Raw genomic sequence first — 24261 nt, 5'->3', positions numbered from 1 at the left:
TACCGAAGCCATATAGGAGTTCGAGGACTGTAAGCGAAAATATCTAGCTATAATAAGGGCCCGACGACAGATAGTTCTGGCATTGAACAAAGCACAGAAGTGACAACAGGTGACGTCGTGGTCTGGGCCTAAACAAGTGACACAGTAAGAATGAAAGTCTCGGTGTGGTATTTGCTTTCCACAGGCGAGATGATTGTTAACTTTTTCTGACATTGGTTAGTGCAAGAAAAAAGGATCCCAATGAGGTACTTAGCTTTAGAAGGCTTCAGCTTCAATTCAGTAGACGAAACTCAGGTAGCGGCCGACCGGCACTTGTGCGAACTGCTTCTGCTTCGGGCTCCACTGCAAGAAAGACTGATGACCTGATGCCAGTCCTTAAGCGACAGCAACTGACGCAGAATTACTAAGCCTCTGGTATTCGGGCCAGCCGAGCGCTACCCTGACAGGGATAACCCAAATGTGATGACTGCAACAGTGAAACACAAAGAACACTGGGGGACGTCGTGGTCTGGGCCTAAACAAGTGATGCAGTAAGAATGGAAGTCTCAGTGTGGTGTTTGCTTTCCACAGGCGAGACAATTGTTAACTTTTACAGACATCGGTTAGTGCAAGAAAAAAGGATCCCCAATGGGGTACTTAGCTTTAGACCAAAAAAATAACGCCAAACCGGTGTTTGCCAACACCAAGACCAAACAAAAAACTGGAACTGGAAGTGAAACGAAGAATCTTCCAATTTTTATTGTAAAACACAAATTCACGGCAAAGCACAGCAAAGCACACAATAAATCCAAATGAACGCCTTCACACTCAGCGTTTTCGTCGCTACTGGACTTCATCAGATAAAAACTGCTGTTCCTAATTCCCTTTTATATAATTTAAAAAATTATTGCACCAATCCATTTCTAGCCTTCAAACAAACTAATTAATTATTAATAACCTTTGTTTTAACAAATACACACATGAATTTAAAAACCACTGTTGTTATTTCCATAATATAAAGCTTTGCATTTTATAAAATATATATCCAACATTTACCTTTTTTAAAAAATGTTAATTTAATTTAATTTAAAATAAATAATTTAATTAATAAATATATGTATAAATAAATAAATAAATAAATAAATGAATAAAATGAAATAGATGAAAGAAAGTTTTATCATTGTAAACCTATGTTCATATGTTACTATAGTGCCATCTCCTGGTTGTATTTATTATCACACATTTCTCCTCATATTTCTGCTCTTATTTTCAAAAGAGCCTGAATAGATATGTGGTCATTTAACCCTGGTTTTCTATTAGCTTCTAGGGCTATCTGCCACCACATTTCTTTATATGCTATAAGTTCTTCCAGGGGGCCCCCTCTCTTACTACCAATTATTTGATCCAACACAAAAAATTGAAATTTGGACCCCACACACATTTTGGAATGTCTATAGAAGGCATTGGTTTCCTTTTCTTTTTTAACATCGTACATATGTTCATATATTCTTCTTTTAAGGGAAATTTCCGTCTTCCCAACGTAGAAAGATGGACATGCCATGCATATAGCCAAATATACTACCCCCTTTGATTCACATTTGTAGTATGCCTTGCTTTTTAACCATCTTTTTCTCCCTTCCAAGAAAACTTTTTCTCTACCCAAAATATTTTTGCATTGCATACACCTACCACATTTAAAGGTACCAGTTTTTACCCTACCTCCTACATCTTTTTTCTTTTTGTTGTCAGTGTTATTTTCCAAACACCCTTTTATACTAATGGTATTTTTAAATATAACTTTGGGAATCTGAGAAGAAATAACTTCTAAGTCAGTAAAGTTCTTAAATCTCTCCCATTCTCTATAAAATATGGTCTTTACTTCCTTATTTAATATATTGTATTCAAGAATTAGTGACTGTTGAAAATTTTCTTTTTCTTTAACCTCTATTGCCTTTACTTCCTTGTATGACCCAATTATGGGTTTAAACCTATCCCCTCTACCTATTTGGACTTCAGTTCTCAAATTTTGAATGAAATCATTAGGATACCCTCTTTCAAGAAACATTTTGTGTAATAAGTCACATTCCTTTAAGTATTTATCATCCTTACTGGTCATTCTCGACCCTCTTACAAATTGACCTTTTACTAAATTCTTTTTACAATATAAAGGATGCGCACTGTCAAAATGTAAAAAGGAATTGACGTAAGTGGGTTTCCTATAAACACTTGTTTGGAACGTTCCATTTTCCAGTGTTATCTCCACATCTAAGTATGAAATACCAGACCTGGAATAATCAGCTGTAATTCGAACTCTGGTAGCGACCGACCAGCAGACTTGCGAATTGCTTCTGCTACGGGCTCCACTGCAAGAAAGACTAATGTAATGACATCGGCTGCCTTCCTTTACATCACTGATGACCTGACATCAGCCAGCAAGTGACAGCAGCTGACGCAAAAAAAAAAAACTGACTCTGGTATTTGGGCCGGCCGAGGGCTACCACAGCAGGGATAACCCACATGATTCCAACAGTGAAACACGAAGAACATATATAGTTACTCAGTAGATTACTTTGAAACAGTAGCTCAAAATTCACAACATAGCACAAATAAAGCAGCGATTCAGTAGAATACTGTCATCAATTTAGTAAGGCTACCAACAAGCAGTAATAAATACGGCAAACTAAATCCAGCTAACTCCTAAGCAAAGCAGCAAAATGAAGTAGAAAGAGGTACAGTATTTTTTTTTTTTTTTTTTAGTAGAAAGTGAAGAGACAGAAGATAATGAGATAATTCAAGGTTCAGAAGCTAAAGGGTGGACCTTTACTAAGTTCTCTCCATAAACAGTAGAATGAGCTGAAGTAATGTGACTGAGGGGAGTGTCCAGTATCAACTTTATACTACAGGCAGGCAACTCAAAGCCACCAAAACTTAAGACCTCCACGGCAGGTGGGTGGGACAAAAAAAAAAAAACAGTTGCACAGATAACACAGATAACCAGTAAAACGGAAGTGCAGAAAACAGTTGAAAATAAGCACTGATCTTTTTCCACTATCACAGCAGAGCAAACGGCAGAAGGCCTCTCACTGCAGCTTTGAACAGCTTGAGCAAATAAGTACAACTGGTTTAAAGCACTGGCTATTAAAGACAGAGAAACAGAAACCATCCCAATTATCCAATCAAAATAACTGCTTTGCTTTACCACTTTATATATTCTCTGTGTCTTCTTACCCATTTCTGCAGTACACTTATCCAAGGATGTGATTAATTCTACTGGGCTCATATTCCTCATGGCAGACCATTTTCCATCAAGACCTTGGGATAAAGAAAAGTGTTGTGAATTAATTGCAAGGAATGGCACATTTATAGCTAAGAAGTAAATCAACAGCACTACAATACTATCTGAAGGAAAGAGGGGCAGTCTCCTCATAAGCAGAAGTTAAGCAGAAATTTTTCTATAATAAAAATGTAAATTGCACAGGTACTTAGCATAACTCCAGATCTATAAAATGCTCAGTCATATGGCCTCCAGTGTAGCAGTCTTCCCTCCTCTACAGGCAGCATATCAGCTTTGGTCATCAACACATTCAAGAAGAAAACAACTGTTGTACCTGCTTCTCATAATTACTGCTGTCAGATGCACAGAAGAAATAGAATGCACTCTTCCCTCTGTAACTGAATCCCAAAGATACAAAAAAAGGCAAAGCTAGGACTCAGACAGAAAAAGAATCAAGTAGGCTAGGGGGCTCAAAATATTTATCAAATGGGAAGTCAGTCAACTGCAAGAAAAAAGACTCTGAGAGGACCACTCATACACAGTCAAAATTTTAAAAAGTATTTCTTCAAAGTTCCTACATTCTTCTTCTATATTTGCAGGTGCTTTGATGCTGATCAAATAACTGGGGTGTGGGTGGAGGGGATTCTCCCCTGAATAAAAGAACACCTCAATTCAAAATAAATCTAATTCTGTATTACTAAGCTTTGTAAGTTGGGCAGGCATCAGTTTCAAAATTCTGGTTCCCTGGGAATTTTTCAAAGTACTGGTCTTTTTTACTTGACTAGGCATCCTCAGATAATCTCAACTTACATTAAGTGTTACCATAGCTGACTTCTCCTGTGCAAGAAATGTTCGATCACTGGGCCTTGTAACATAGTGTGGTGGCTCTGCTGGGAGACTGCCAAGCAGGTGAGCCAGGCCAAGCAGAAGGAGGGTAGCTCTCGTTCTGTGGCACTAACATATGACCACAGAGGGAGTACATATGGGATATAACAGCAGTGGTGAATATCAGCTTGAGAGCAGAGACAATAAAGTTGAGGACACCTTTTAGTGTCAATGCATACTATAACAACCTTTTGGAAAGACTGAAACCTGTAGTCATGTGAGAAGATATGGAAAGTGCTCAAAATCACTCAAAATTTTCAAATATAAATTTGCTTACACAGTACAGCACACAGCATACATCACAACATGAAAAACAGTATATTTAATGTTACAAGTTGTACAAACAGTAAACAGCACAAAAGATCAAACTGATGTTTGAAAATAAAAAAATAAAAATAAATACAACTTTAAGTATTAAAATAATGTCACAATCAATTAATGAGTCTATAAGTCAAACTCTGATCCTGAGGCTATCAAGGCATCCATTCTGTGTCCATGTCCTCAGAAATAAGTCACGTTACACTAATGCACAGACAAGAAAAACAAACAGCTCCAAACTAGTAAACAGCTAAAATGGTGGAAAAACAGAATCTGTTCTTAGGCACTTTATTAAAAAGCACACCTTGCTCACACTCTTCTCACTAAGACACATGAACTTTGGAGTATGCAACAGGAATGCACAGAGTACAGTGTTTCGGGTGGAGGGATCAAGTTCAAGTTCCAGTCCCTACCATAGAAAACAAGTTCCTTGCTAAAGGTTAAGGACCATATCATATCAATGAGCAAATACTACAAAGCCATCTACTGTATAATCAACTGGTTATCTCACATAATATTCTTTATCACCCAAATAATACCCCAATCCTCTCTAACCTGATCTCCCCTTATAGAAATTTTGCAACACTTCGCTCAGCAAATAAGCTATTAATCTCCAACATTAAATCTAATAATAAAGCTGGGGACTCACTTTTTACTAACATTGTAGGTAAAATCTGGAACAATCTTCCTAGTACACTCACATCTCTCTCATCCACACCACTCTTTAAGAAACATCTCAAAGAACATCTGAAAATTCATTGGCTTTGTCCCTGTTCTAAACCTGACTAAATCCTACTTTCTCCCCCTTAATGCTCTTCTTTCTATACCCCTTCCTTCTGGCCTCTGTCCCCTCTACAGCTTTAATCAATAGAATCTAACTTTATTCTAGTCCTTTTTTTCTTTCTTCTACTTTTCTCTCTTTCTCTGACCTACAAATCATTACTTTAGAATTCTGAGTGTTCTTGTACTCGATTGTATTTCTAACCTTTGCATAGACTGTGAGATATTATTCATAGACACAATTTTTACTTTTATATTGTATTTTAAACCTTGCACAGACTGCGAGCCATTATTCATAGAAACAATTTAGATTCTCTCAAAACATTTTTAATCTCTTTGTATTTGAATTTAGTCATTTTTAACTATTGTAATCTTTTTTGTAATTTACTAATGTTTGGAGCTTATCTCCCTGGGCCTCTACTGAAAATGGACATGTATTCAGCTAGACTAGCCCAGCCAACAAATGTAAAATAAAAAATAAATTAGGTTAATTACAAAGAAGGCAGCCAGATAGAAGACAGGCAGGCTGAGCATATTTATCGCATAAATGTTCTGAAACCCAAGAGGGAAGTGCAAATAAATGTACTGAACATGGTTGTCTGAAGATGGACACTGTGGAAAAGAAAAACGTGAACTCTCAATCCAGACAGTGGTAGCAGCTCAAACATTCTAAGTCCAAAAAGAAGGAAGCACAACAGCTTCTCCTGAGGAATAGAGAGACAGATCCAGAATTAAATGAACAAATTTTATTAATCACTTTATATAGACAATCCCACTGGAAAGGGTCAAGTTAAATGCCTACTAGCAGCAAGCTGAAAAACAGGCTGTGAAGCCAGTCCCATGGTGTACAGGGAAAAAGTCATGACTACAGCCCAGGCAATCCAAGTTTGACTAGTGGCTTGGGCGTTTGATGGGGCTGGCAGACAGGATGGGCATGTCCATCTAGGGAAGAGGGGAGTTGACAGTCACAGGGTGAAGGAGTCTTTCAGAGGAAAGATTCAGACCTACAGCCTGGTGGTTTGCTTTTAGCTCACCAAGCTGCCAAATGGTGGTAGCCTTCAACCAAGCAAGTGAACTGTTTAACGAAGGCAGTGTGGCTCCTGTGGTGTGATATGTCATACATCTACCCACCTTGAGGAGATGTCAGGCCAATGACAAATGTCCTCAATGCCAGGATGACAGCAAGAATGCAAGCAACAGTTACAGCTGCCTAAATGATGGCCCTATGGATAATTCTTAAAAAATAAGCTTACGTTTGATCAGAGAGGCTTAATGTTTGGCAAGCATGGGTCAAAAGGCAAAAAAAAAAGGCTGAAAGAGGAGACACAAAGCATGTTGAAATTTAAATTAGAGATTAGTGAAAATCCTACTATTGACTGGAAAAGCCCCATTTTCCTGATTCCAAAACCAGATGTCACAGTCTAGCCCTGCAACGCTTTAAAAAAAGAAAACTCAATGATATCTCTAAATTTAATAGCCATCCTCTACTTATGATGAATGACCTTGGTGGAGAGGTTGGGGAAAGTTAAGTTTTTGACCACCCTAGTCCACACAAAGAGGAACGGGCAAAACACCTTGACCAATGTGGCCAAAAAGAAAACAGCTTTCTCTATTGCTCATAGGTTACTCCAATATACTACTTAATTAATGTTTATCCTCCACGGGGCTCTGGCCACATTCCACAGGCTAATATACAGAGTATTAAACCTCATCAGACTTTGTGGTGGCTGTTACCTAAAGATGACAAAGACCCTACAGACCCAAATTCATATAGACCCATTTCAATTTTAAACAACAATTATAAAGTGTTTATGTCTGTACTAACTATAAGAATGGCAAAAGTGTTGCCAAAATTGACAGATATGGATCAGTGTGGTTTTGGAGAGGGGAGGCAAACATTTGACAACATTAGTAGAACAATGATGATCCAGAGGGAAGCAAAATGTAAGAAAATGCCTCTGTTATTGATATGCCTTGATGCAGAGAAAACATTTACAGAGTGAGCTGAAATTTTACACATAGGACATTGGAAGTATTTGCATTCCCTGGCACAATAATAAGTTTAATTAGAAGGATATATGAAGGATCAGAGGCAAGAATTAAAGTGGGAGAGTTCCTCTCAGATAAGCTATGTTTGAACAGAGAAACCAGACAGGGGTGTCATTTATCTATTTATTTATTTACATTTGTTGACTGGGAGTGTCCGACTGAATGTAGGTCCATTTTCAGCGGAGGCCTGGGGAGAAAAGCTCTACAGTTAAAATATACAGACAGTAGCTACATTGGATTTACATAGCAATTAACAATTGGATTAACATAGCAATTAACAATTACAAACATAGTTACAGATGAAGAACATAGTACATCAGTAGACAACTAGAATCTTTATCATCTGCGCAGTACATAACAGACATTAAAAAGAAGTTATGTACCTACCATAACGTTCCATGTTAGTTGTCTTCATCTCGCCTTCTTGCTTGTTGGGATTGGAGCCGACCCTCGGCTCCGACTCGGCCATCTTCTATAGCTCGAGAGCTGTTTACTGGCTCGAGGCTACCCCTTATCCCATGATGCCTAGTGCTAGCTACCCAGATCTCATTTGTAATAGCTAACCCCAGACATAGCAAGAATAACCTGACTAAACTAACAGGTTGGGCATATCTGTTATACTCTCCAAGTCAGTAGAGGAAACAAACCAGAACATACTCAGCCGGTGAAGCCTAAACTCCTCTCGGTCCAATAGGACAGGGGGATGGAGGGGGGGACGCAAGAAAGAAGGCGAGATGAAGACAACTAACATGGAACGTTATGGTAGGTACATAACTTGTTTATGTTAATTTGTCTATCTCACCTTCGTTTCTTGCTTGTTGGGACAGCGTCCCTAGCACCTACGATCCTGGGCGGCTCATTGGAGCAGACTCTTCAGAACAGTGGAACCAAAGTTAGCTCTATTCCTGGAGACCATGTCTAACTTGTAATGAGAAATAAAGGTATGAGGATTTGCCCATGTGGCAGCGGCACAAATAGAGTCTATGGGCAACCTAGACTGGAAGGCTACAGAAGTGGCCAAAGGCCTAGTAGAATGACCTTTCGGTTTGGTAGACAATTCTTTGTTTCTTAGTTGATAGATGAAGGTAATAATGTGAGACAACCACCTGGATAGGGTCACTTTGGAAACTGGAAGACCCTGTTTGCCCCTAGCATAGGAAAGGAAGAGTTGGTCCGACTTTCTTATATCCTTCGTTCTATGCAGGTAAAAACGCAGTTGTCTATGAACATCCAAAAGGTGCAACTTGTATTCTGCCTTGTTGGTGTAGTTAGGGAAGAACACTGGAAGGTCTATGGATTGGTTTAGATTATTTTCTGAGCACACTTTAGGAAGGAAGGAGGGATTAGTTCTCAGAGCAACCCTATCCTTGTGAAAAACTAAGTACGGAGAACGAACGCTTAGTGCTTGAAGTTCCGATACACGTCTGGCTGAGGTAATAGCTACTAGAAAGAGAGTTTTCCAAGATAGAAACTTAAGGGAGCAGGAAGCTGCCAGTTCAAAAGGGGGCATAATCAAGGAGGTTAGTACCAAATTAAGGTCCGAAGGAGGAGGGGGATCTCTCACTGGGGGCCTAAGGAGAGTAGTCCCTCTGAGAAAAGCTTTACACAGCTTATGAGACATGATATTTAGATTAGAAAAACCAACATGATAGTTAGAGATGGCTGCTAGTTGAACCCTGATTGTGGCAGAAGCGGACCCAGAGTGAAAAAGCTCAGTTAGGAACTCCAAGATCTCATGAACTGGGGCTGAAAAGGGGTCTATGTTCCTAGCCTCTGCCCAATAAGAGAAACGTTTCCATTTACTAGCATACGTCTTCCTAGTAGCCGATTTGTGAGAGGAGACAATAATTTCACGCACAGCCGGGGAAATGCTGGGAAGCCTGGCTAGGGTTGGAATTGGATCAACCAAGCTGTGAGCTGGAGTGTTTGGAGGGATTGATGCAGCTCTCCTGATTGATGAATCAGCAGGTCTGGAATAGGATCCAGGGTCCAGGGCTGCTCGAGGAGGTAACGGTGCAGGAACAGAAGCCAAATCTGTCGAGGCCAGTAAGGAGCAATGAGGATCATTTTGCAACCCAACAATATCGCTTTCTGTATGAGTTTGGGTATAAGAGGGAAAGGCGGGAGGGCATAAAGAAGTCCCTGAGGCCAATCATGGACTAGAGCATCTCTGGGAGGGTGACCGGGAAGCGGTAAAAGGGAGAAATAGTTGCTGCATTTGGTGTTGAAGGGGGATGCAAACAGATCGCAGCAAGGCTGTCTTCATTTGCGGAAGATCAGATCCGCAACTGCCTGATTCAGAGACCACTCTTGAGGCATGAGAATAGCTCTGCTGAGCCTGTCCACTATGACGTTGGACTTCCCAGGAATGTGTGTCGCAATCAGAAATCGTTGGGAGGAAATCGCCCACTGCCAGAGTCTGAGTGCTTCTCGACATAGGGGGTAGGACCTGGTTCCGCCCTGCTTGTTGATGTACCACACTACTGACATGTTGTCCGTTTGAATTGCAATGGTCCCAGGAGGGAGGAAGTCCTGAAGTGCTTACAACGCTAGTAGCACGGCTCTCATCTCCAAGACATTTATGTGCAGATGGTACTCGTGAGGCTGCCAAGTGCCTTGGACTGTCCTTCCCTGATAATGCCCCCCCCCCCACCCTATCAGTGAGGTGTCCGTGGTCACTGTGGCAATCGGAGGGGGTTGGATGAATGGTCTGCCCTGAGACACTAGTGGGGACCATCCACCAGGAAAGGTGTCTTTTGCAAGTTTCTGTAATCATGATCATGTGAGACATAGGGAGCTGTTGAAAGGACCACTCTGTGAAAAGAAGCCACTGAAGGATTCTCATGTGAAAACGGGCCAGAGGTATCAGAAGAATTGCCGCCGCTATAGAACCCAGAGTTTGAGGGACCAACCAGACTTGTACCCTTTTGCATTGCATGAGGATATGAACTTGCTGCCGAATTGTGGCCACCCTGTCCGGCGGTAGCCTTGCGGACAAACTTTTTATATCTAGATCTGATCCTATATAGGTAATAGATTGACAGGGCAACAAGGCAGATTTTTTGAAATTTATAGTAATATCAAACTGGGCACAAATTGCGATTGTATAGTCCCTGGTTTGAAGGAGTTGATGCCTGGTAGTAGCAGTAAGGAGCCAGTCGTCTAGATAAGGAAACACCTGGAATCCTTGATGCCTCAGGTGAGCCGTGACCACTGCCATACATTTGGTGAACACCCTGGGGGCTGTGGTGAGACCAAAGGGCAGAGCTCTGAACTGATAATGACTGGCTGGTGGAGCCGACTGGGAGGCAGCCTCCTCGGTTCCAGCTGGAACCGAAGTAGTCGGTAATGTTTGGGCCAATGACGGCTCCAAGCTGGGAGCCGACGATTTGGTCGATTTGGGAGATTTCACAGGCTGAGCCTTGGCCAGTGAATCCTGGGGCTTAAGAAGACCCCTTAAGATAAGCTTATTTTTGCGCTCCTGCAGAACCCTTGGGCTGAATGCGTGGCATACAGAACAAGAGTCCTGCAGGTGCACTGCGCCTAAGTAATAGACGCAAGAAGTGTGACCATCTGTCAGAGACATTTTCTAACAGCATGAGTCACACTTCTTGAATCCAGACACTTTGGATTCTTTAGACATATCTAGCTTACACTGAAAGGTTTTTGGCCAAAGGCCCAACAGCAAAAATCTACAGACACTAACCCAACCCAAAAAACACAATAACTACAGTCAAGAAGTTTTTTTTTTTTTAAATAGAAAGCCTCTAACTTAAACGGCTACCTATGAAGTAAAAGAGAAAGACCACAATTAAAATGCTACTATAAGCAGAGATAGGAAAAAAGGAAGGGGGGAGGGGAAGAACTCTCTAATTTAAACGAGTTCTAGGGGAAAAATACAATAACACTAAAACTACAACAAACTAATTAACGACAATGTCGAAAAGTCTAAACTATCAAAAAAGAACCCCTAATTTGCTAGAAAAGTATTATAATAAACTTACACGAGCCTGAGCCAGTAACAACGAAGCTCGCAGCTGAAGCGGCAAACGAGATCTGGGTAGCTAGCGTTAGGCATCACGGGATAAGGGGTAGCCTCGAGCCAGTAAACAGCTCTCGAGCTATAGAAGATGGTCGAGTCGGAGCCGAGGGTTGGCTCCGATCCCAACAAGCAAGAAACGAAGGCGAGATAAACAACTTAACATCAACTATTACAATAAGAAGCTCCTGCTGTATAATAAGCAGTAGGCTTATGAGCATCTGAGCTTGCTATAATCAAGGTAGTTAGTGGGGTGGAAAGAAAGGTAGTAGGTGGATGGGGTGGGTGATATTAGAGTGGGAGTTGCAAGGGCATAGCCAGCATGTTTTTAGATGTGCTTTTAGTAAAGTTTTGAAGTGGGTGCATGACGGTATGGAGGTAATTGTGGGTGGGAGGGAGTTCCATAATTTGGCTATGGTGCAAGAGAATAGTGCTTCACCGGCAGAGTTATTGGCTTTAGTGATCTGCAAGTGATTTTTGTTGCTGGATCTTAGTGGTCTGGTGGTGCAATAGGGTTGGAGTAGATTCTGGAGGGATGGGACATTTAGTGGATGGTTTACTAGTTTGTGGGCGAGTGTGAGTTGATACCATTGAAGGAGGTGAGGGAGTTCAAGCCAGCCCAGTTCAGTAAGTGAGAGACAGTGGTGACTACGGTAGGATGCCCCTGTGATGAATTTGGTGATTTTGTTGTAGCAGGTCTCTAGCTTGTTTAGATCGCACTGCCTTAGGTTGGTATACATTGAAGAGGCATAAAGTAGGGTGGAGATAAGGTGGGAATTTGCTACTGAAATCTTTGCTGCTTTGGTGAGAAGTTGCTTATTTCTGTATAATGCTCCTATTTTTTGTGGTCTTTTTTATGGTCATGGATATGTGAATGTCAAATTTTAGTTTGTCTAGTTCCACTCCTAGCAATATGGTGTGTTCTGTTGGGTGTATAGTGTTGTTGTCTTTTGCTGTGATGCTAAAGTGAGAGTTGTTTTGAGTATGTTTGGTGTGTTGGAAGATGAGTAGTTTAGTTTTGTTTGGGTTGAGTATTAATTGGGCATTGGATAACCAAGTTTCAACAGAGGAAAATGCTTCCTGTGTGACTTTTTGCAGTTTGGGTAGGGACTGGGCTGAGCAGATGATGGTTGAGTCATCGGCGTATTGTATGAGTGTGCCATGTTTGGTGGCAGAGGCTAGATTATTGGTGAAAATAGAGAAGAGCAGAGGTCCACGGATGGATCCTTGGGGAACCCCTATAGAGACAGGTAGTTGGGGAGATATGTCATTCTGCCATACAACGGATTGTTGGCGGTCCGACAGGTAACTCTGAAACCAGTTGGTGACTGATTGAGAGAAGGATAGGTTATTGAGAACAGAGAAGAGTTGTTTGTGTGGGACCATGTCAAATGCTTTAGATAGGTCTAGGAAAGTAGCAGAGGAGAGACAGCCATTGTTTGTATGCTGAAGGATAGTGTTAGGTAAAGGAGAGTAAGGCAGTGGTGGTATTATGGTTTGATCGGAAACCATGTTGAGTACTGGAAAGGAGGTTGTTAGTAAGGAGGTAGTCTGAGACCTGAGAGTGAATGCATCTCTCTAGTATTGGAGTGGAGAGAGAATAGCTAAGGGTTATCTTTCTCATTTGTTATTTGATTTACATTTAGAGCCAGTGGTGGTGGTGCTGTGGTAGCGTTGTCGCCTCACAGTAAGACACTGTCCTGTTCGATTCTCAGCTAGAGCGTCTTCTGCGTGGAGACATGCGTGAATGGGCGTACCTTCGTTGAAGGATGTGCGTCAGGGCTGGTAACTCAGCGCGTAAAAATCAACTACCAATCATTAGCGGACCGGAGTTGCGCTGTGGCGACCCCTAACTAGGAAAAGCCGAAAGAAGACTACATCAAAGAAAATAAGAGACTCAGAAATACCAGGATATAATTGGTAGGTTGTCAAGAAAAAATGTCTTCATTTACAGGTGACATTATTTTGTACCTGATAAATCCAGAAAAGAACATCTCAGTGTTGTGGAGCATTCTGAGACAGTTTCAAGTCTTTTGGGATATACAATTAATGAAGATAAAACAAAGGCTATTATTGTAAATTATGTACTCACACACAAATTGGTTCAGCAATTCCCATAATTATGGTGACATGATAAGATGAAGTATTTAGGAGTATGGATTAAAAAGGTTTCTGCTGTAGCAGCTAGAAGAGACTAAACAAAAGATAATACAAAAATTGAGAAGCTAGAAACTCTTATTTATGGATATGGATAGTAATGTACAATCAGTGAAAATCCTTTAGTCTTGTATATGGGTCAGGCATACTTTTACCAACCTGAGGAGAAGTTGTAGACAATAATTAATAAAGAGTTGAAGGAATTTATCTGGGTGAGAAAGAGGCCAAGAGTTAAGTGGGATACGTTGATCCTTCCAATAGAACAAGACGGTTTAGGTTTATCTGATCTGAAGGGATATGTTAGAGCTACACAATTAAGGCTTATATACATAACAGAAACAGAAGGTTATAATTCAAAGTGGAAAGGGCTGATGATGAAGCAAGGGGGAGTTCAAGAGATAAGAGAGGGGATGGGGTTTTGGATGCAGATCCTTAAGGAGAATAATAATCACACAGAATATTATATTTATAAAGCAGCAGAAGGTATTCTAAGAAATAAGACAATACAAGAATGGAGCAAGGAAATTTTGCTAGTAGAGATGACTGAAAGTATGGGTACAGAAAACAGGCAAGAGGGGGCTGGAATTTACTGGAAAACCTGACACAGGAATCAAGATACTGGGACCAAATAACTCAAGCAGTAAAGGTAACAGAGTAGGATCAGGCCAAGTACACATCTGGATTGAAGGCTAGAGACTGCCCTCTCTACCAGGGTTTGATCATAGAGAACAGGCAAACAGAAAGGGATAGGGGAATTTTAAGTGAAATACCTGTTCTGGTAGAGTTTTTAGGTGACTCTAGAACAGAAGTAGCTGTTAAAAAGGGATAATTAGTAGGGCATATAAAATATTGCATGATAACTATAAGACTCAATCAGAGGAGGTTAGAAAAGATTGGGAAGAGAGACTGCAAAAGAAATTTATAACAAAACAATGGGAAGACATATGTATGGTTCCAAGTATGCAACCAAGTCCAGAAGGTTTAAGATCTTTGCTTGGAATTGTCTGCATAGGTGTTTTTATACCCCAAGCAGACTTCAAAGAATTCATTCTCAGGTAGACAGCAAATGTTGGAGGTGTGACAGAAGACATAGGTAACTGGAAAAAAGAAGTTATGTCTTACCATAAAGTTCCATATGTGTTGTCAGTCTTCATCCATTCTTGACTCTTGGGTACAATTCCAATCATTGGAACCGATCCGACCGTTACATAGCTCGCACCAACCAAAAATCTCTCAAATTACTGTTCTACCCATAATGCCCCTCTCTACATTACCTCAGATCAAGTTTGCAATCTCTCAGAAAGATATACTAACTGACGTCAGAAGCCATGTCCAAGGTGTATCCTAACAGGGAAACCCAGGATAGCATATCGCTCCATCAGGAGTCCAAGGGAGGGGGAAGGTGAGGTGGGATGCAAGAATGTATGAAGATCGACAATACAGATGGAACGTTATGGTAAGACATAACTTCTTTATCTGATATTGTCAAAATTCATCCATTCTTAACTCTTGGGACAGAGTCCCCAGCTACCTTAGATTTTGGGTGGCCCTATGGAAGGACATTCCTGAGAATCACAAAGCCAAAGGAGGCTCTCCCCCTGGAGACCATATTCAATTTGTAATGAGTAATAAAGGTATGCGGAATAGCCCATGTTGCAGCAGCGCAAATTTCTGACATGGAAGTTTTAGAATAGAAAACAGCTGAAGTCACCACAGATCTGACAGAATGAGCCTTCACCGACATAGGGAGTTTTAGACTCTTTTTTGTGTAAATAAAGGAAATACAATCTTAGCCATCTAGAAAGAGTAACCTTAGAAACAGGTTTGCCCACGTTTGCGCCTGCAAAGGACATAAATAATTGTTCCGATTGCCTGAATTGTTTAGTTCTATCCAAGCAGAAATGTAGCTGCCTGTGCACATCACGGTGTAAGCAGTATTCCCCCTTATTAGAATAGTTTGGGAAAAACACCAGCAAGTCCATGGTTTGATTGATATTGGTTTCTGAGATGACTTTTGGAAGGAAGGACGGGTTTGTCCTGAGTGATACTCTGTCTTTATGGAAAATTAAATAAGGGTCCTTAGAACATAAAGCCTGTAATTCGAAGACTCGGCTTGCTGAGGTGACAGCAATAAGAAGAAGAAGAGTTTTCTGAGAAAGAAACTTTAAGTCATAGGTCGCTGCAGGTTCAAAGGGAGATAATGTAAGCGACTGCAAGACAATCGTCAAATCCCATGGCAGTAAGGGATCTTAGAAATGAGGCTTTACATGAACTATGCTCTTAAGAAAAAACTTGTAAATTCTGTGAAAGATTAAGGGCTGGTCACTGAAACCATTATGAAAATTTGAAATGACTGCTAAAATAACCTTAATTGTGGAAGCCAAAGCCTCTTTACCAAAAATAGTAGCTAAGGACTCTATAACTTTTTCCACTGGAGCCAAAAAAGGATCTAGACCATTCTCACAAGCCCAGAAAGAAAACTTCTTCCATTTACTTATGGTAGAGATTCCTGGTGAATGGTTTATGGGATGTCAACAAAATGTGTCATACAGGAGATGGAAGGTCATTGTGCCTGGTGACTAACAGAATTGCAGAAACCAAGCAGTCAGCTTGAGAGATTGTAAACTGGGATATTCAAGTCCCTCGGGGTGAGACAGAAGGTCTGGAGCTGGGTCCAGAATCCATGGGCGACAGAGTTAGAAAGGGAAACCACATTTGTCAAGGCCAGTAAGGTGCAATGAGGATTACTTTGGTTCTCAACTGAGCTGCTTTCTTGAGGAATAAAGGAATTAGAGGGAATGCAAGAAAGGCATAAAGGAGACCCGGGGGCCAATCGAGGAGAACAGCATCTCTCGGGAACTCACCCTGAGGGGGAATTAGGGCAAAGTAGCTTCTGCACTTGTTCAGAGGTGAAGCAAACAGGTCACAGGAAGGCTGGCCCCAATGAAGAAAAATCTTCATCACTCTGGGATTTAGAGACCACTAATGAGGTGTAAGAATGCATCTACTCAGTTTGTTGGCTATTACGTTGGAACTCCCCAGGATGTGCATTGCTATCAGAAAGTGGTTTGAAGTTATAGCCCATTGCCACACTCGAAGGGCTTCTCAACACAGTGGTTAGGACTTGGTTTCCTTCCTGTTTGTTGATGTACCAGACTATGGACATGTTGTCTGTCTGAATAGCTATCGTTCCTTGAGGTAAGGCAGAATGAAATGCTTGCAACACTAGAAGGACTGCCCTCATCTTCAGAACACTGATATGCAGGTTGGCCTTGGAGGGGACCAAGTGCTTTGGACTGTCTTCCCTAGATAATGCCCCCCCCCACCCCATCTGGGAAGCATCATTCGTGGTCACTATGGCATTGGGTTGAGGGTGGACAAAGGGGTGACCCAGAAGAAGGTCCTTGGATTGAATCCACCAGGATAGATTGTTTTTGCATTGACTGGATTTAAAAACAAGTTGACTCATGGGGTGGGTTAGACTCAACCATTGGTTCGCAAGCATCCACTGAAGAAGTCTCATGTAAAACCTTGCCAGTGGGACTAATGTAAATCACTGCCGCCATACAGCCCAGTGGTTGCAAGATTTGCTGAGCCAGTATCTTGTTTGAATGAAGTAGGGGCTGAACCTGCAATTTTATTTTCTGCAACCTGTGGTGGGGTAGCGATGTTACACAAGACTGAGTGCTGAGACAAGCTCCGACTTCAACAATTGGCTAAATTTCTGGTGTCATTCTAAGGGGATTCAGTATCTGTCTGCCTGGGATGACATGACCAATGGACCTTGATGCTTTGCCAGAGACAGCCTGCATCTGTCACCCCTGGGATTCCAGGTACTGGCTAAGGCTCTTGCCACCCCTAAAGTACCATTTCAGGCAGTGTTCCAAAGACCAAAATTCCAATGTAACAGCTACAAAGAAATGCAATCTTTGGGTCATGCTGCTCAATGCTAGAAGTCTAAATCTCAAGATGCACTCGCTCGAAGCTCTCCTCAAAATGTAGAATGTCGACATCTGTCCTGTAACAGACACCTGGTTTAAAGAGGCAGAAAGCAACCCTGCATTCCCAGGCCACAACTCATTCCATACCTTTCGGCCCCAGAATATGGCCGGAAGGTCCAAAGTCGGTGGTGTCTCCATATTCCTAAAGGATACACACACCTCTAGACTGGTAGCTCAGCATAATGCATCCAAGAAACTTCAGGTACAACTAACACTGGGTAAGACGACGATACAAGTCATTGCCTGCTACAGAATCCCAAACATGTCCCTAGACTCTCGCTCTAAGTTCCTAAGCACCCTGGAGCATGTCAATGTCCAACCCAATACTCTCATAAAGGGTGACTTCAACTACCCTTCCATCAACTGGGAAAACTATTCAAGTACCAATGTACAGGCCCAATGATTTCTGGAATTTATCAATTCCAGTGCCCTGGAGCAGCTCATTCTGACCCCCACTAGAGGAAGCAACATTCTTGACCTGGTTATCACCAACATGGGAGACTGTTGCTCCACTCCTACAGTCAATTCCTCACTGGTTAAATCCGACCACAAACTGATCACCACGGAAATCTCCGTCTCACCTACAACCCCTGTTAAGGTGACCACCCTGAAAAACTTCTCTAAAGCTGACTTTGGGCTCCTAAAAACAGAGGTGGCTAATTTCTCGGCACCCATGCCAATGGAAAATAGCTGCATGACTGCAGAATCATACACCAATGCATTGTATGAGCACATACACAAATGCATGGACCTTGCCATACCAAATAGAACTAAGATGCTCTCCTCCAAAAAAAGGAAGCCAATCTGGTGGTCCCCAGCCATCAATAAACTCTACAACAGGAGGAATAAACTGTTTCAGAAAAAAATGAAGTCACAAGACTGGAAAACCTCCCTCATCAGTCTCAACAAAAAGCTGAGAGCCCTTATCAAATCCTCTAAAGGCAGCTATGAAGTCAGAATTGCGGCTGACACCAAAAACAGCCACAAAGCCTTCTATAGCTATACAAAAACCTCCAAGGCAATACCCAGATTTGCTCTAAGTTATTGCACAATGGCACCTCCTATACTGAGCCAACAGATATAGCCAACATACTGGCCGACAGATTCAGTGCCAGTTTTAACCCACCACCCAAGGGCCCTATCACAATACCAGAAGAAAGCCTGGTACCAACCATTTCTGCAGCACAGGTAAAAGCTGCATTGTCCAAAGCCAAGAATACAGCATCCATGGGACATGATAATATCCCTGGCTGCGTCCTACATGAGCTACAAAATGAACTGGCACCACATCTGTGTGCCCTGTTCAATCACATCCTTACCTCAGGCTATGTCCCTAACGAATGGCGCACTGCTACAGTCATCCAGCTCCATAAAGAGGGAGCAACTACAGACCATGGTAACTATTGCCCCATTAGCCTGACGAGTCTGGTATGCAAAGCTATGGAACGCATCATCATGGACCTGCTTAACAAAGATATAGGCAATCTCCAAATTCTTGACCCCCACACAGTTTGGCTTTGTTAAGGGGAGATCCTGCCTGCTGAACCTGGTTGACTTCTTCGAAGCAGTCACCAAGGTTGTGGATGAGGGTGAGGCAGTGCATACAGCCTACCTTGACCTGGCCAAGGCCTTTGATACCATTCCCCACTCAGATATTCTCCAAAGCCAACTTCATGCTTCTTAAGACAGAAGTGGTGAACTTCATGACACCCATGCACATGGACAATACAGTTACAACTACTGAATCCTACACAATTGCACTTTATAAGCACTTACATGAGTGCATGGATCGTGCTATCCCTAACAGAACCAAGACGCTATCCCCCCAAAAAAGGAAGCCAATCTGGTGGCCCCTGCCATAAACAAACTGTACAACAGAAGGAAGAAGCTGTTGCAAAAGAAAGTAAAATCCCATGAGTGGAGGAGCTCCCTGGTCAGCCTCAGTAAGAAGTTGCAATCCCTGATAAAATCCTCCAAAGCTAGTTACGAAAACAAAATCGCCACTGATTCTGAAGACAGCAACAAAGCATTCTATAGCTATGTCAAGAATCTCAATGGCAACACTCAGATCTGCTCTGAGTTACAGCACAATGGCACTAAATATACAGACCCAACTGATATTGCCAACATCCTGGCAGATAGGTTCAGTGCTATCTTTACCCCCCCCCCCCCCCCCTAAAGAGTCCATCTTTATACCGGAAGAATATAAAGTTCCTGTAATCACAGCTGCACAGGTAAAAACCACACTCTCCAAAGCCAAGAACACAGCATCCATGGGACCAGACAACATCCCAGGCTGCGTTCTACACGAACTGGCACCCCACCTAAGTACCATCTTCAATCATAGCCTCACCTCAGGCTTTGTGCCTGCTGAATGGCACACAGTGACGGTTATCCCATTCCACAAGGGGGGAGCCACCATGGACCCCAGCAACTACCGCCCCATTAGCCTGATGAGCCTGGTCTGCAAGGCCATGGAACGTATCATCATGGAACTTATAAACAAAGACATTGGTAATCTCCAAACTCTGGACCCCACCCAGTTCGGGTTTGTAAAAGGCAGATCATGTCTCCTAAACCTGAAAGACTTCTTTGAAGCATTCACCAAAGCCGTAGACAAGGGTAAGGTGGTTCACACAGCCTATCTAGATCTTGCCAAGGCTTTTGACACCATCCCCCACTCTGGAATTATAGATAAACTCACTAAACTAGGTATAAATCCCTATGTCACAAGATGGGTTGCCAGCTGGCTCACTGACAGAACCCACACTGTGAAAGTAGCAGACTCCAAATCCGACTTCAGACCAGTGACAAGTGGAGTACCACAGGGTTCAGAGTCTTGGGTCCTCTCCTGTTTGGTATCTACTTCTCTGAAGTACAGGTTAACACAGAAGGTCTTTGGCTAACGAAGTTCGCAGATGACTGCAAACTAGGAGCCATAATTGAAACTCCTAACAATGTGGACATCCTACAAAAGGGCCTCACTGAGACAGATGCCTGGTGTCAAAGCCATGGCCTCAAGCTCAAGTGCCAAAAAGTGCATTGTCATCCCTTTTGGTAAAAACTCTGTACCCATGAACTACAACATAGGCAGTAGTATACTTAACACCGAAAGTGTGATAAGAGACCTTGGGACACAGGTGGACAGTAGTCTCTCCTTTGATAATCACATCGCCACAGTAGTCAGGAAATCCTTCTACATGGCACACCACATCACAAAAGGTTTCTCATCCAGAAAAAAAGAGGTCATTGTTCCCCTCTAGTCATCACTCATTAGAACCACTATAGAGTACAACGCCCCTTTTGGTATGTACCTCACAAGACATCTACAATAACTGGAAAGGCCACAGAAATACCTCACAAAGAGCATTACCGGCCTCAAATAGATGCCCTACGCAGACCGTCTCAAAAAACTCCAGCTTTACTCCGTCGCATATCGCCTACTCAGAGCTGATCTCTGCCTAATATACAAAGCTATGTCAAACCCAAAGCTGTTGGACATGCTCCACTTAAAGAAATCCCAATCCCTCCAAGCTACATGCTCTAGGGACCTAAACCTTGTCACCAGAATAAACAGAACATGCCAGAGGGATAGATTCCTGTCCCAGAGACTTCCCATACTCTGGAATAAACTACCTATCTATATTAAACAAAGCTCCTCATTAGCACTCTTGGAAGAAAAGTCTTGATGATTGGATGGAAAATAGGAAATTCACCCCGGGGATCACCTCTGTGGCTCTGCTCGACAGTGGCACAGGAAAATAACTTTCTTGGGTGGCAAAAGCCAGGGTACCTTTTTGGCTGGGCTTGTATAGGCCCCAGGGCCGATAGCCTAGTACCTACCTATTAACCTATGAACCTATATCATTGATAAAACTCAGTAAACTAGGCATCAACCCTTACATCACTAAGTGAGTTGCAAACTGGCTCCCAGACAGGACCCACAGAGTGAAAGTTGCGGATTCCAAGTCAGACTGTTGACCAGTCATGAATGGAGTCCCACAGGGCTCGGTCCTGGGCCCTCTCCTATTTGGCATCTACTTCTCAGAAGTCCAGGCCAACACAGAAGGAATCTGGCTGACCAAATTCGATGATGACTGCAAGCTAGGAGTCATTATCAACTCTCCAAGTGATGCAGACAGCCTACAAAAGGGCCTCTCTGAGACCAATGACTGGTGACGTAACCATGGCCTGAAGCTTGACCCCAAAAAATGTGTTATCATCCCCTTTGGAAAAAACTCAGTTCCCACGAATTACCACGTTGATGGGAGACCACTGAACACTGAAGGGGCCATAACACATCTGGGCACCCAAGTTGACAGCCACCTCACCTTCGACCACCACATTGCCATTGTGGTCAGAAAGTCCTTCTATGTGACACATCTTATAACCAAAGGTTTCGTGTCCAGGAAGAAAGAGGTCATCATCCCTCTTTACTCATCCTTCATTAGACCAATCATCAAATATAACACCCACGTTTGGCATGTACCTGACCAGACACCTACAACAGCTGGAGAGGCCACAAAAGTACCTCACACAAAAAGATCCTAGTCCTTAAACACGTCTTACATGGACAGACTCAAGAAACTTCAGCTGTTCTCAGTCTCTTATCATCTACTTAGAGGTGATCTCTGCTTGACTTACAAAGCCATGTCCGACCCAGCCCTACTTGAAATGCTACACCTAAAGAAATCTCAATCCCTCCATGCCACACGCTCCAGAGATCACAACCTCATTACCACAATTAACAGAACATGCTGGAGGGACAGGTTCATTTTCCAAAGACTGCCCATACTCTGGAATAAGCTTCCCATTCATGTCAAGCAGAGCACCTCGCTGGCCCTCTTCAAGAGAAATCTTAACAAGTGGATGGGTAACAAAAAGTTCACTCCAGGGATAACTCCAGTTACCCTACTGGATAGAGGCACTGTGAACTAACATCAGGTGGCACGGTGCCTTCGAAATTTTTTTGGGCTAGGCTTGTAAAGGCTCCAGGGCCATTAGCCTAGTACACACCTATGAACCTATGAACTCCATATGATGATTAGGGGTTAGTTGAGACTTCACAACATTTACTGTGATGCCCAACTGAGGAGATAGTTTCAGAAGGAAGTTCCTGGTTTGTAGAAGTAGATGCTTGGTGGTAGCAGTGAGCAGCCAGTCGTCCAGGTATGGAAATACTCGGAATCTGTGCAGCCTTAGATGTGCTGTGACTGCTGCCATACATTTACTGAACACCTTAGGGGCTGTGGTGAGACCAAAGGGCAGCACTCTGAATTGGTAGTGACTGGCTCCCAGCCAGAAGAAAAGAAACTTTCTCGAGCATTTGTCCATTTGTGGTAATACACGTCTTGAAAGTCGACAGAGCACATCCTATCATTTTCCCTTAAGAAAGAAAATATGGATTGAACTGTGACCATCCAAAATTTTGACTGTTGAACAAATCTGTTCAGAATGCTGAGATCCAAAACTGGTCTCCAGTCCCCTGTGTTCTTTGGCGCTAAAAAGAATCTTGAGTAATATCCAGATCCTAGCTGGTTTGGTGAGACTTTCTGGATGACTCTTTTTTTCTAGCAGCTTTCTAACACTGCTTGAACTTTCTGACTGGGCGGAACGCAGGGGAGTTTTGCTCGAGTTTGTGGAGTAAGGGTGAAGGGGACAGAATAACCTCTGAAAATAATCCTTGGCACCCAAGCATCAGTAGTTATGCGTCGCCAGGCAGTTGGGTGCAAAGAGAATCTTCCTCTCACTGCTTCCAGAGCTGATCAGTTGGGCATCCTTTCAGGAGCGTTGGTAGTGTTGACCAGAGAAGGACTCCCTGGAACCCTGGGTCTGTGGACCAACCCTGCCTCTGGGCATCTTCCACTGTAACACCCCCCTCTGCCCCGAGGGGAGTCTGTACCATGTGTGTCCTGGAAAGGCTTCTGGGACTTCCTGAACCACATCTTGCTACTCCTTTAATTCCTAGAGTAGGATCGTTGAGGAGTGGAGAAATGTACACCCACAGCAGACAGAGTCTTTCCATCTTGCTCACACCTAGATAGTTTCTGTCATTTTGGGCCCAAACAATGAAGATCCATCAAAGGGAGCATTGACAAAGGAAGACTTGAATGGTTCCACAAACTCACACAGGTGCATCCAAGTGTATCATTAAATCACAACACCTGAACCTGCTGACCTGGTCGCCCCTTCTGCAGCATGCGCAATGAGCCTCATGGATGAGTTTGAAATAGACTCCAGGGTAGCTAATTGTGAGGCCACTTTTTCTTGGACCCCTTCAACCACTGCTCCTGCCAGGGTGTCTGACAGCTCCTTGACCAGATCCCTTTGAAGTCTAGTAAAATGTGCCAAAACGTTCAAGGACCTGATGGAGAAATCGATGATGCATAGACCCCCTTCCCAAATCTGTCCATCACCCTGGACTCCCAGTTAGTGGGATGAACAGTAGAACTCTCCTCAGCTAGTTCTTTATTGGTGGCGGCTGCTACCACCATGTCCCAATGTGGATGGTCCTCAGGTGCTGAAAGTATCTTGTCAGGTCACCAGGGGATGAGCTCTATAGTAAGGAGCCTTCTAATCCTGCTGAACGATTAACTTAATGAGGTCGTCAGTGGGCGGGGTCACCCAGGAGGTAGATGGCCGAGCTCCAAAGGACTGCAAGTATATGGATTCCTCAGAGGAAGGGTCTTTGGCCTTCCAATCACTCCTCTCTTTTAGGATCTCCAGAATGTCTCCAAAGGAGATGTCTTCCATGGGTGACTAGGGGGAACCCTCACCAT

At 42.8% G+C, this 24261-nt stretch overlaps 1 protein-coding gene across 1 annotated transcript in view; it reads right to left on the bottom strand.

The window, feature by feature from the left end:
• Positions 1–24261, bottom strand: part of ANKS3 (ankyrin repeat and sterile alpha motif domain containing 3) — a 1450330-nt gene that overhangs the window by 122964 nt on the left and 1303105 nt on the right. The window contains exon 15 of the mRNA XM_044089324.1: positions 3208–3291. Coding sequence (XP_043945259.1) covers positions 3208–3291 — 84 coding nt within the window. The remainder of the gene's footprint in view (positions 1–3207; positions 3292–24261) is intronic.

The sequence above is a fragment of the Protopterus annectens genome, chromosome 12.part0 (genome assembly GCF_019279795.1).
Source record: "Protopterus annectens isolate FY-2018-M chromosome 12.part0, PAN1.0, whole genome shotgun sequence".
In the NCBI taxonomy this organism is placed as follows: Eukaryota; Metazoa; Chordata; order Ceratodontiformes; family Protopteridae; genus Protopterus; species Protopterus annectens.
The sequence above is the reverse complement of the archived record's forward strand: the minus strand, read 5'-3'. Positions and strand labels throughout refer to the sequence as shown.